Source organism: Moschus berezovskii, chromosome 5 (assembly GCF_049115385.1).
Source record: "Moschus berezovskii isolate FMDL1 chromosome 5, NW_MosBer_1.0, whole genome shotgun sequence".
NCBI classification, from domain to species: Eukaryota; Metazoa; Chordata; class Mammalia; order Artiodactyla; family Moschidae; genus Moschus; species Moschus berezovskii.
Window position 1 is genome coordinate 100,253,605 of NC_142464.1, and position 13,333 is coordinate 100,266,937.

Here is a 13,333-nt window from a genome sequence, read left to right on the forward strand (position 1 = left end):
TGCTGATAGCATTTTCTTAACAAAGAAAATATTTCAAAGTACAGAGTATAGATGTCAATACTGCTTTGAATTAATATTTGCTTAGAGCATATATGTATATATATAAATGATATATATATATGTAATAGCTAACTTAGTCAAAACATGTAGTCTTTGGGTATTAGTGATACACTGACCACTTTAGCAGTAAGATGCAAGGTAACTGGGTCAAACTCTTAGATTATGGAACATTTAGATTTTTCAGGGGAGGTACATGAAAGGAGCTAAGAGTCTCATGACTAGTTAAGACACTGTTTGGGATCACCACTGGGCAGCACTGAAAATCATCTGCAATGTAGGGAGTGACAAAATTTGAGAAACTAGACGGGGGTTAAATTCTGGCCTGTCATCCTCTCTTATGCAGTGCTTGAAACGTCCTCTTTAAGAGGGTTTCCAAGCCCTGCAGAGGCTCACTGGGCACTATCCATGCCTCCACTAACAGAAGTCACTGCTCCCTCTAGCACTTGGTGACTTAGTACACTCTTCATGAGAGCTGGTATGGTGATTGATAATCACAATATTCACAAACTTGGAAACAAGTTAAATTGACAGTGAAATTCACATTTACTTAAAATGAGTTTTCAGAAGGATCTTGGTGACTTTCTTGTCAGATCTTGGGAAACTGAGGCTTGTCAGGAACGGTACTGAAGAAATTTTTATATTCTGTGGGGAAAGGCTAGACACCAGTTGGTCTCCAAAGTGCCTTTCCATTGTTAAGATTCTATGATTCCAGGAATCCTGTATATTTAATTGAAAACAGTTTAGAATATCCACAAATTATTTAAATGTTTCCTTCTTATCTGTTGGAGAGGCCAAGTTCACATCCTGTCACAATAAAACAAGGATGCATCCCCAGAACAAAACATGTTGATCATGTGCAATATTTCTTACTGTGCTGAGAAGCTGCAATGGCCAAGATTAAAGCTGTTTAACACACACTCAAAAGAGAAAAAAGAAAAAAAACAAGGATGTTGCGTCACCCTCAGTCCTTGAAGTGATATCGGCCTGAAGATAATGAATGAAAGATATTACCAGGGTTAGACGACATGGAGTAGCCAATTAACTCCTCCTGCTTTGAGGAGAAGGTCTATTGTCCTCCTTCCTGTAAGAAATGATTCAAAACCTAGTTCCACAGTATATTAGGTATGGTGGCAGATTCAGGGAAATAAACTGTGCCTCCTGCCCTCAAGGAGCTGACAATCTTGTTGGAGAATTAAAATGGACAAGTGAAAAAATAGTTAGAAAGCAACGAAGTGCTCACCTGTATGGTGTTGAACACCAGCTAAATAGGAGTCTTAAAAATATCCAAGAGGAAAGATTTTGTTGCAGACGCAGGATGAAAATGACCCTTGAAGACCAGATCAAGCGAGTACGTGTGAGGGGAAGGAGATGTTTCTATGGGGTGTTGGGGGAAGAGTGAGAAAGCTGTGGACTCAGGTGAGGCAGGATGTGACCCGTGTGGTAAAGGGGACGGACACTGAACCGTGGGAGGATGGTGAGGAGCTGGCTTGACTGAAGCAAAGGGAACAGGAAGGAATGAAGCAGTCAGCGTGGGCAGGTGAGATGGAGTCACACGGCCTCAACACCAGATGGAAGGTTCTGAAAGCCAAGTGCTAGGGGTCTTCAGTGGTGATGCCCCCTGCCCCCGCCCTCAGAGAAATAACCGGCATGTATCTCTCAGATACATTGTATATGAGGCCCACAGGCTGATGCAAATACAGATGCTGACAGCTACAGCAGCTTGGCAAGGCCCAGCTCGACTCCAAACTGCTTTGCTTGTCAGCACGCTGCCAGGCTGGGGGCCTGCTGACCTGGGCCTCAGGATGTTCTCTGGAGGCCTGGGAAGCCTGCAGCTGCTCTCCCAGGCAGCTGCTGTGTGTGGGCTGCAGTTGTGAGGACATTTGTTCAGATGTGGGTGTTGGTAAGACTTAAGCATGAGGAAATTCAGAGGTGGGAGGGGAAGAACAAAGACAAACTATAGCCTCTAACAACTGTTCACATTTGGATTTTGAAAACCAATTTTCTAGATTTAATTACAATTACAAAATAATGTTTTAAATTTTCTAGTCAGTTCAACAAGCTTTTGTATTAAGATGCCATCCCTTTCAGGGATTATTTCAGTTAGTGAAAAAGAACCTGTTTTAACACAAGATAGTGGTTGGTGAAGTGGGAGCTCATGTAGTCTTCTTTTGAGAAGGACGTTGAGATCTTTTAACTTTTGGAACTTTCTTGGTTTTTTGATATTTTTTCCCTTTCTTTTGCTTTTTCTTTTGGTTGACCTGTGAGGAGACAGCAAAAAAAAAAAAAAAGGAGGGTAGTGTTTCTCTATCTTACCATTTTTCCTTATATTATATTTGAACTCTCTAGACTGTGGTCTTTATTCATCCTCATAACCAGTTTAAAGTTGCATCGCTCTCAGAGAGACTCCGTTTGATTCTATTTCAGTTATTTTGATGAAGAATCAATAGCCTTCTAACTGGTTTTCTTTTGCCCATTTTCGTGACTACCCCCACTCCAATCTTGCTTATGACCCACCTCTACCAACTGTGGGGCTTCCCAGGTGGCACAGTGGTAAAGAATCTGCCTGCCAATACAGGAGATGCAAGAGACCTGGGTTCAGTCTCTGGGTTGGGAAGATCCCCTGGAGTAGGAAATGGCAACCCACTCCAGTATTCTTGCCTGGAAAATTCCATGGACAGAGGAGCCTGGTGGGTTACAGTCCATGGGGTTGCAAAAAGTCAGACACGACTGAACGACTATCGTTTTCTGAGAGGTTGGATTATCATCCAGTTTTTACAGACAAGGAGATGGAGGCTTCGAGTGGGTGACTTGGCCAAAGTTGCGCAGCTGGTATGTGCCAGAATTGCTCCTCTGTCAGAGTCCAGAATCAAGCTCCTATCTACACATGCTGTGGCCCTCTTTGAACTTAACCCCTCAGCATTTCAAACAGGATTCCTCTGGCTTTGTCCTGGTCTACTTTTCTACCTCAGTCCCTTCATTCCCTCCACACAAACTCAAATATTACTCAAGGTCTCCTGAGCACAGTGAGCTCTCTCATGATTCTAGTCTTTTTTTTCATGCTGTCCTTACCCTTCCAGTGAACTACTTATCCCTCAAGATCCAAATCAAATCACCTGATATGAAAAGTCTTCCTTAACACCTTCTCCCTGTCCCCCTCCTTTGGCAAAGTTAATTACTCTTTCCTCTATTATCTTCAAGATTCTTGTACATCATATCTTTATTTTATATTTTCCACATTGTACTATAATTAATTGTCAGCGAATCTGATACAGAAGGAAGGGACTTTATCTCATTACTTTTTTTTTTGGCTATGATATGAGATAGTTCCCCGATCAGGGATTGAACCTGGGCCCTGGCAGTGAAAGTGTTGAGTCCTAACCACTGGACCACCAGGGAATTCCCTATCCTCACGATCTACCATTTAATATGTATGTACTATATTGGATAAGAAAGACAAGCTCCTTACCCACATAGAACACACATTCTAGTGGAAGAGACAGACAAGTGATACCATAAGCAGGAATACAATTCCACATGCTAGGAAAAAAAAATGGTAGCAGAATAACATGAAAGAAAAATGTAACCTTAAAGGCACTCCATAATTCTTTGACTTCCAAAGTTAGTTTCTAAAAGAAAGAAAATTTTGTTCCTTTCTCACCCACCTGTCTCTCCCACTCTTTAATCAGCTCTTTCACTTCTGGTAAATCTGGGTTTAGGCAGGCTTGACCCCCATTCTTCATTGTAGCACTGCCAAAGAAACAGCACAAGTTGGTTTTTTTTACTTTTAAGATTTTTTTTTTTTTTTACTTTTAATGATTCAAATGCTTTCTCTTATCCACAGAATTCAATTCCCCAATTAAAATATGTTTGTAGCATCTGGGACTTCGGTCTTTTTCCTGCCTTTTCATTTTTTTAAGTGACTGAGGGGACTTAGATACATTTCCAGGATAGCACATAACCCTAAATTAAAAAAATCCAACAGGTATATGCAGTGGGAGAACTTATATCTAAAGATAATATTGGTTCTGTTATATAAAGATATATTGGTTCTGCTGGAAAAAGCTATTTATGTTTAAGTGAAAACATAAAATAGAAAAGTTGGCAATATATCCACTTTCCTCCCTAAACAAGGAAAATGAGCATGAATTTTACTAAATTTTCTAGTGAAACAACTTAAAACATAATAAAATGTTTTCCTAAGACAAGATTAATGGACTGGTTGAATTTTTAAAATTACATCAGACTCTCCAGGAATAACTTAAGAACTTTTTTCTTTAATTTCTGACTAATCTAAGAATAAAAGGAGTCATTCTATACATCATCTTTGATTTAGGCTTCAGAAAAACTTAAAATATGCATATCTTTAACCTAGCCTGGAATTCTAGGCTCCCTGTATCTCAGATGGTAAAGAATTCTCCTGCAATGTAACAGCCCAGGTCAGGAAGATCCCTGGTTCTCCAGTATTCTTGCCTGGAGAATTTCATGGGCAGAGGAGCCTAGTGGGGTGTTGTCCAAGGGGTCACAAAGACTCAGACATGACTGAGTGAATAACACACACATCTTTAACCTACCAATTCTAATCTCTAGAAATATATTAATAGAGGAGAGAATTAAAGACATAATATTGATACAGTAACGGTTTTTAATAGCAAAAAAATTGACCTACATTTAGGTATTGGTCATATAGATTATGGTACATCCATATAATAGAATAAAATTTGATAATTAAAAATGACATTATTAGGAAGAATGATGTTATTATTACACAAGACTTACTGACATGAGGAAAAGTTCATGATATAGTGCTAATGAAAAAGCAGCTTATGAAAATGTATATGGTATATGATTTTGTTTTTGTGTACATATATTGTATATATAAATATATGTATATGTTTTGTATCTATATACGTACACACAAATCAAAAGTGTGTATATATATCAAGAGAATATCTGGAAGGTAGAATTTAGAGAATTTTAATTTATTCTTTTGGGTAATTTACATTAAACATTTTCTTCAATGAACACATGGTAATATATCATCCTTGGTTCCTTATCTCTACCAGAAATTGCTTATTTTTTTTAGAAGAAAAGAAAGAAGTATACCAGATTTATGGAGGGGCAACCATCTGCATTTTAAGTGTCTGAATGGGCAAGTATTCCTAGGGTAGTACTCACATTAAATTTAATGCTGGACATGTGTTGAATAAGTTTTTACTTACATGATTTCAGTTTTCTCACAAGAAAGGCTTGGAGCAAATTGTTTAAGGTCCTTTAAGGATTTTGGATGGATCATCCCTTGGCTGGTGTTGATGCAGGAACAGCGTCCATTCCTTATTGCTGGGATTCCTAAGGGAAAAACAGAGGATTCAGTTCAGTTCAGTTCAGTCGCTCAGTCATGTCCGACTCTCTGCAACCCCATGAATCAGAGCATGCCAGGCCTCCCTGTCCATCACCAACTCCCGGAGTTCACTCAAACTCATGTCCACAGAGTCGGTGATGCCATCCAGCCATCTCATTCTCAGTCGTTCCCTTCTCCTCCCGCCCCCAACCTTTCCCAGCATCAGAGTCTTTTCCAGTGAGTCAACTCGTCGCATGAGGTGGCCAAAGTATTGCAGTTTCAGCTTCAGCATCAGTCCTTCCAATGAACACCCAGGATTGATCTCCTTTAGAATGGACTGGTTGGATCTCCTTGCAGTCCCAGGGACTCTCAAGAGTCTTCTCCAGCACCACAGTTCAAAAGCATCAATTGTTCGGTGATCAGCTTTCTTCACAGTCCAACTCTCACATCCATACATGACCATGGGAAAAACCATAGCCTTGACTAGACGGACCTTTGTTGACAAAGTAATGTCTCTGCTTTTTAATATACTATCTAGGTTGGTCATAACTTGAAAACATCAATTGAAAGCTATGTCTTCATTTTGGTGATGCACCAAAATGATACGTTTGACTTAGTAATGATCATTACTATCATTTACTGAGTGTCTTTCAATCATTACCACAAGATTTTGAAGTAGGTGTTATCTCCATGGTGTTATATCCATGGGATTCTCCAGGCAAGAATACGGAAGTGGGAAGCCATTCCCTTCTCCAAGGGTTCTTCTTACTGGGAGAATCCCATGGACAGAGGAGCCTGTGGGCTACAGTCCATCAGGTCTCAAAGAGTCGGACATGACTAAGGGACTAACACTTCCACTTCATATCATATTTTACAACCTTAGGGAAAGAGATTTTAAAAATATTCAATAAATGCCTATCATAGGTCAGACACATGTATACCTAATTCATGTGTGCTATGCAGACCATAGCTTCTCAAACACCTCCTAAAGCCATTTTTTAATCTGACCTTAGTGAAATGGAGTTGGTATTAGTTTCAATAAAAAGGTCTACTTATAGTAACTAATTACCACTAATCCTAATCTTTCCCATTGCCTTGGTTTTCAGTAGTGCTTTAAACTTTTAAAAACTCTTTAAAATACACTATTTTCATTCCTCAATTTTTTCATTTAGTAGTAGGTAGAAAAAGCATAACTATACAATCTCCACTTTACAGCTGAGGGAACTGAAGTCTACAAAAGCTCATCAGAAAGAAAGAAAGAAAGTGAAGTCACAAAAGAGTTGGAAAGTCCGACTCTTTGTGACCCCGTGGACTGTAGCCTACCAGGCTCCTCCGTCCATGGGATTCTCCAGGCAAGAATTCTGGAGTGGGTTTCCATTTCCTTCTCCAGGGGATCTTCCCCACCCAGGGATCGAACCCGGGTCTCCTGCATTTCAGGCAGACGCTTTACCCTCTGAGCCACCAGAGAAGCAGAAAAGCTCATTAATTTGCCACAAATAACAAAGGTAGTTAGTAAAGGTTGCTCCTGAGGAATAACCTCTCTGATTATCAGATACTTAATTGGTTAATCACAGACACACTTATCAACAAACTCTGTCAGGGTGGCAAAAATTATTGAGGAGACAAAGTCTCCCATCTCATTACCAAAGAGTTCAACAAACATTTACTGAACACCTACTGCATGCCAGGAATTCACACACACAGATGGAGAAGACTTGTATTTGACCTGGCAGGTCCATCCAAGGTATGAACTTTGGACAACTGCCCACAAGTGACTCACATCACTTTCTATTGCATGCAAAGCAATGCAAGTCAAAAGGCTTTTATAGCAATTTACATCTCTGACTTTACCAACTTAATATAACTTATAATCCCTTACCTTGAACCCCAGTCAGAGTCAGGAAGATGATTCCCAAAAGGAGAGGAGCACCACTTTTCTTCATATTGGTAGAGTGAAATCACTCCCGTATTTGTTCTAGTGAGTCACTCCTTTATTAGATTTTAAGCCTGAGAAAGTCTTTAGAGAACATGCTCTTTGAAATCGTATTTATTTAGGAAATCCATTTCTCTCCTAAAATTTGATTGGCTGGTGGCCTTAGCTGATCCAGCTAAACTGGCCACAAACTTAATTGTGCTAGGGGAAACCCTACTCTCCTATCCAAGGGAATTTCTGCATACTTTCTTTCCATTTCACATAAATGGGTAGTTTATAGTAAGAAATGTGAAACCATCAGCATTAGAAGCCTTTTCAGCACACATAGCAGCTCACCTGGTTGAGCTATATAATGAATATAATAAAATTATACAAGAAGGGTTGGAAATGTTTCCAGATGGAAAACATGAAAGTCCAGATAAGTAAAACACTCTTCAAATTTTCTTGCTGTTTGTAGACTATCTTTATGTGTAATATATGGTCATATTAATTTTTTTCTAATAATGCCTACCCAACAATCTTAAACTATCAAAATACATTAAAGGCATCTGAACTCAGGGACTAGGTAATTTTCTACTTTGGTAAGTTCATTTGGAAGGACTGATGCTAAAACTGAAACTCCAATACTTTGGCCACCTCATGCAACGAGTTGACTCACTGGAAAAGACTCTGATGCTGGGAGGGATTGGGGGCGGGAGGAGACAGGGATGACAGAGAATGAGATGGCTGGATGGCATCACCAACTCAATGGACATGAGTTTGAGTGAACTCTGGGAGTTGGTGATGGACAGGGAGGCCTGGCGTGCTGTGATTCATGGGGTCGCAAAGAGTCGGACACGACTGAGCGACTGAACTGAACTGAAGTTCATTTTGTTTTTATGTGATTGCTGCTATGTATTATTATTATTTTTTAATGGTTAGATTAATTAGAATAATGGATCATTTGGAAATAGACAATTGGTACTACATTGAACTTAAAAACCTCTGTATCAAAGAAAATAATCAACAGGGTGAAAAAGCAACCTATGAAATGGGAGCAAATAATTGCAAATCATATACCTGATAAGAAGTTTATATATATATATTTATATATAATTATATATATACATGTATATTTGTTTTATATATATTATTTATTTATATTTATGTGTATTTATATATTATTATATATATTATTTATTTATATTTATATATATTATATATATATATATAAACTACAACAACAAAATTGAAATAGCCCGACTGAAAAATGTGCAGACTTGAATAGATATTTCTCCAAAGAACATACACAAATGGCCAATAAACACATGTATAAAGTTCAACATTACTAATTGAAAGTGAAAGTGCTAGTTGCTCAGTCCTGTCCGACTAGTTACTCCACAGACTGTAGCCCGCTAGACTCCTCTGTCCATGGAATTCTCCAGGTGAGAATACTGGAGTGGGTAGCCATTCCCTTCTCAGGGGGTTCTTCCTCATCCAGGGATCAAAACCTGGGTCTCCTGCATTTCAGGCAGATTCTTTATCAGGCCACGAGTTACTGTAATATCTAGGAATTTTTAGCATCCCAAGAACCAATTATTGTCCCCCTGAGGGCAACCCTTCCTCCCCCACATTGAGAATGTATGCTGCAGAGTGTGAGGGGAACAGATACCAGCATTTTCTGTTACATGATGAACATTTTTGAACTGGTTTCTAGACGGATTATTATGCTTAAATACAATATTAAGAATTCTTTTTGAAGAAAACTTGTGGTGAACTTTGACACAGCTTATTCATTTGGTTTTGCTTAATTTTCGTAACTACTGTGACATGGGCAGGGTGGAGCTGGGTTCCGGTCCCAGCTTTGCTACTTGAAGTATATGTGACAGTCTGTGAGCTTCACTTCCCTCAGCTGAGAAAACTGTTACTGATCTCACAGGCTGGTGAGATGACTGGCAACAAGGAATTCCTACTGCAAAATGCCACAGACCTAGTGACCATTTTTTTTCTAGCAAAGAAAGTTAGGTGGAAACTTCTTAGAATAAAGATCAAGGCCCAGAATGGTTTGCCTATGCCCACCTTCAACTCTCTTCTTGCATCACTCTCTACTCCATCACGGAGAAGGCAATGGCACCCCACTCCAGTATTCTTGCCTGAAAAATCCCATAGACAGAGGACCCTGGTAGGTTGCGGTCCATGGGGTCGCTGAGTCAGACACGACTGAGCGACTTCACTTTCACTTCTCACTTTCATGCATTGGAGAAGGAAATGGCAACCCACTCCAGTGTTCTTGCTGGAGAATCCCAGGGACGGGGGAGCCTGGTGGGCTGCCGCCTATGGCGTCGCACAGAGTCGGACACGACTGACGTGACTTAGCAGCAGCTTCTCCATCAGCTCTCCTTTTCTCCTTCATTTCCTCAGAGGGGCAACGCTCCTTTCCTACCACACGGTTTTCACTCATGCTGTTCCCTGCCTGGCATGTGTACCTAATCTACCTCCCTACCCTACTGCTTACCCATCTTAGATTCTCAGGTTGGCATTTCCCCCGGGGAGACGTCCCTGACGCCCAGACTTGGTCAGGACCCCACCATGCCATTTCATGGCACTACGTGCCTCTTCTCATTCAAATGCCATGTAAGGCAATGCTATTAATACGTTATCAGCCATCTTAGGGTTAACATCTCTCTTCCCACACGGCACTAGTGGTAAAGAACCGGCCTGCCAATGCAGGAGACTAAAAGAAGCGGGTTCAAATCCTGAGTCAGGAAGATCCCCTGGAGGAGGGCATAGCAACCCACCCCAGTATTCTCGACTGGAGAATCCCATGGACAGATGAGCCTGGACTCCAGTCCATAGCATCACAAAGAGTCAGACACCACTGAAGCGACTTAACACACACCATCACTAGAACAAGAAAGGCTTGCGAGGGCCCGCACCTGCGTGCAGTGTCGAGCACAGTGCCCGTAAGCATTCAGTTCACCAGCGCGCAGCTGCGGAGGAACCAGAGAGCGAACCGGGGCTCCGGCCCTGGCTCCGTACTGCGCCTGCCTGCGAGGGGCAGCCAGGCTCTACAAGCCTGGGCGCACTGCGCATGCCCAGCCAGTCAGCTTCCAGAACCTTCAGTGCGGAAGCTGCAGTCACTGCCGGAGCGTCTCGCGCCGCTCGTGGCCGTGTTGGGTGTTTCCGCTACCTCCACTGTTCCCGCCGAGAGGCCCCTCGAGAGGAAAGGTAGTGGTTGTGCGCCTCGGATCTCTGCCCTGTCTCCTCTTCCAACCCGAGGGGGCCGCGCTTCCCCGGCAGACGCCGGGAGTGGGGTCCGGTTTGCAGCTTCGGCGCGTGGCTTCGGCTGAGGCCACAGGGAACGTTGGCCTCGGAGGGGCCTGGTCATGGGGCGGAAGCCTAGGATGGTCGTTCGGTCTTGGGCCTTGGTGACTGGGACAGGAGACTTCTGAATAAGAGGGGGGGGCGTTGGGGGTCAGTGAGGAGTTACTCGAGGCCCCGTCATATTTTTTTATCCGGAGATGGTGAACTTTTTCCGGGGCTTTGACGTGTTTGGCCTGAGGGCTGGACTCACCGCCCTCAGAGTAGGCCTGTACGTCCCTTGCTTCCCAGGCCTCCTGTGGGAAATTGTCCTGAAAATTTTGAAAGAAAACATGTTTCTGACGGAAAAACCCCAGCGGAGCGGCGTTTATGGCTCGATGGGGCATTTAGGAGAAACAGAAACCCAGAAGAGGACCTTGCTGGCAGTTCTCACAGCCTTGGGAAGGGAGCCAAGGTTTTTCAAAGCCTGCGAAACCAATAGATAATTCCCAGTTTCCCTTTGGATAGAGTTTTAACCCCCTTTGAGTCGGAAAAACCCTCCAGTTCCTGTCCCCGGGGGGAGCGGGGTGCGGGGGGGAACCAAGTGCTGTATGACCCTCCCGAGCAGAGCAGTGTTTTTTCTTCACATGTGCTTGCCCTCCTCCCGCTTCCCTCTGTTTGGTTATGGGGTCAGTGCGGTCTGTTTAATTATATGCCCAGAGTGACCGTGCCGGGGTGAAAATCTGAGTCTTCCCTTTTACTTTGAAAGGAGAAGCAAGTTTCTGTCACAGTGAAACTTCCCAGGTCTTTTTTAATTTCTCGCATTGTGGACTTCCCCTCCTCTCAGCAGCTATTAAAGGATGCTTACTTGAAAAGAGTTTATTTCTTGATAGTCTCAGCAGCCCCAACTTAGCATTCTAATTTTTCCTTCTTTCCTCCCTATGCAGGGAGTCATTCCTTCTAAAATATTGTAGTATGCCTGCAAGCACATCATAGTCGGTGGGGGCTGGGGTGGGATTCAAGTCCTGTCTGCATTCTCAGGTTAACAGAAAGGAACACGTTCTTCCTTTACTGATCTTAATATCTGGCCTCCTGGTTTATATGTTTTATCTAAAGTTTACGGACTGGATTAAATATGTGAATAAACTGTCCTGAGATGGAATGTAAGTGCATCATTTAAAGGACAGCTGCAGATGAATGCTGGCAGTAACATAACGTTTTTGCTCTATGACTTTTGGCAAGTCATCTTATAGTCTGCTAAAACATAACCACAGCGGTTGAAGCTGCTCCCTGACTTGGAAAAAAGTTATCCTGAAAAGGAAGAAAATATTTTTGTTTAAAATACCCATATTTCTTTAAGGTTGCTTATCTCAGTAACTTTAGAAGAGAAAAACAATCCGTGTTCTTGGAAACCCTTCTTTTGCTGTTCATCGTTTATTTCATCAAGCTTTTATTATGATTATTCTAGGGCACAAATATGAACAATAATCTTTGCCCTCAACGAACTCAGTTTAGTGAAAGAAAGCAGCATATAAACTAGCAATTACTGTAGAAGTGGTATGATAAAGGATTGTACACAAGTTATTGAAAGTGCAGAGAAGGTCACAACTTTGGCTCATAGCTTCAAATCACATTTGTTTAAATTAGGTCTAGAAGAGAGATTTGGTTGGAATTAGTTACTGAGAGAAGGTGGGAGGCATGAAAAAGTATGCTAGGTTTTAGAAACTGGAAAAACTTTAAGAACTTTGATAAGGGTGAAGGGTAGAGTGATAACAGGGGAGTGATGAGCAATGAGGCTAGAAATGTAGCAGGATCCAGAGGATGAAGGCCCTTGCAAATCCTTGTGGTGAGGACAACTTGAAGGATTTTACCCAAGGAAGTGACATGAGAACATTCACAAACACATACACATGCACCTATGTCTACATCTGACTCTTGTCACTAAACAATATCATTTATATTACATAAATGTTTCCCAGTATCTATGTAGTTTATATGATTTAAAAATGCTTTATTCTATTTGTAGTCTGTTTATTCTTAGTGCTGGACTGAGCTGTTTCTGTTGTTTTTGTAATCAGTTCAGTCACGTCCAGCTCTTTGCGACCTCATGGACTGCAGCACGCCAGGCTTCCCTGTCTCAAACTCATGTCCATTGAGTTGGTGATGCCATCCAACCATCTCATTCTCTGTCATCCCCTTCTCCTCCTGCCTTCAATATTTCCCACCATCAGGGTCTTTTCCAATGAGTTAGTTCTTTGCATCAGGTAGCCAAAGTGTTGGAGTTTCAGCGTCAGTCCTTCCAATGAATATTCAGGACTGATTTCCTTTAGGGTTGACTGGTTTGATCTCCTTGCTGTCCACGGGACTCTCAAGAGTCTTCTCCAACACCCCATTTCAAAGGCATCAATTCTTCAGCGCTCAGCTTTCTTTATGGTCCAATTAGTGGAAAAACCATAGCTTTGACTGTACAGACTTTTGTTGGCAAAGTAATGTCTCTGCTTCTTAATATGCTGTCTAGGTTGGTCATAGCTTTTCTTCCAGGGAGCAAGTGTCTTTTAATTTCATGACTGCAATCACCATCTGCAGTGATTTTGGAGCCCAGGAAAGTAAAGTCTGTCACTGTTTCCATTATTTCCCCATCTATTTTCCATAAAGTGATGGGACTGGATGCCCTGATCTTAGTTTTCTGAATTGAGTTTTAAGTCAGCTTTTTCACTCTCTTC

General features: G+C 41.8%; 1 protein-coding gene and 1 non-coding gene across 2 annotated transcripts; both read right to left on the reverse strand.

Moving 5' to 3' along the window:
* Nucleotides 1-1,053: 1,053 nt before the first annotated feature.
* Nucleotides 1,054-7,484, reverse strand: CXCL9 (C-X-C motif chemokine ligand 9). Its single transcript, XM_055434885.2, has 4 exons — nt 7,278-7,484; nt 5,280-5,406; nt 3,723-3,807; nt 1,054-2,318 (listed from the first exon to the last, which is right to left on the reverse strand). The coding sequence occupies exons 1-4, from the start codon at nt 7,339-7,341 to the stop codon at nt 2,214-2,216; spliced, it is 381 nt and encodes a 126-aa protein (XP_055290860.2). The 5' UTR covers nt 7,342-7,484; the 3' UTR covers nt 1,054-2,213.
* Nucleotides 6,795-6,866, reverse strand: TRNAF-GAA (transfer RNA phenylalanine (anticodon GAA)). The gene has a single exon. It is a non-coding gene; the product is annotated as a tRNA-Phe (tRNA).
* Nucleotides 7,485-13,333: the final 5,849 nt, after the last annotated feature.

Excerpts from the sequence above, each read along its gene's own strand:
- CXCL9 (XM_055434885.2), bottom strand. The coding sequence starts at position 7,341 with ATGAAGAAAAGTGGTGCTCCTCTCCTTTTGGGAATCATCTTCCTGACT. Across the intron at positions 5,407-7,277 it reads GACTCTGACTGGGGTTCAAG|GAATCCCAGCAATAAGGAAT; the intron begins GTAAGGGATTAT and ends TTTTTCCCTTAG. Across the intron at positions 3,808-5,279 it reads TGTGAGAAAACTGAAATCAT|TGCTACAATGAAGAATGGGG; the intron begins GTAAGTAAAAAC and ends TTTCTTTGGCAG.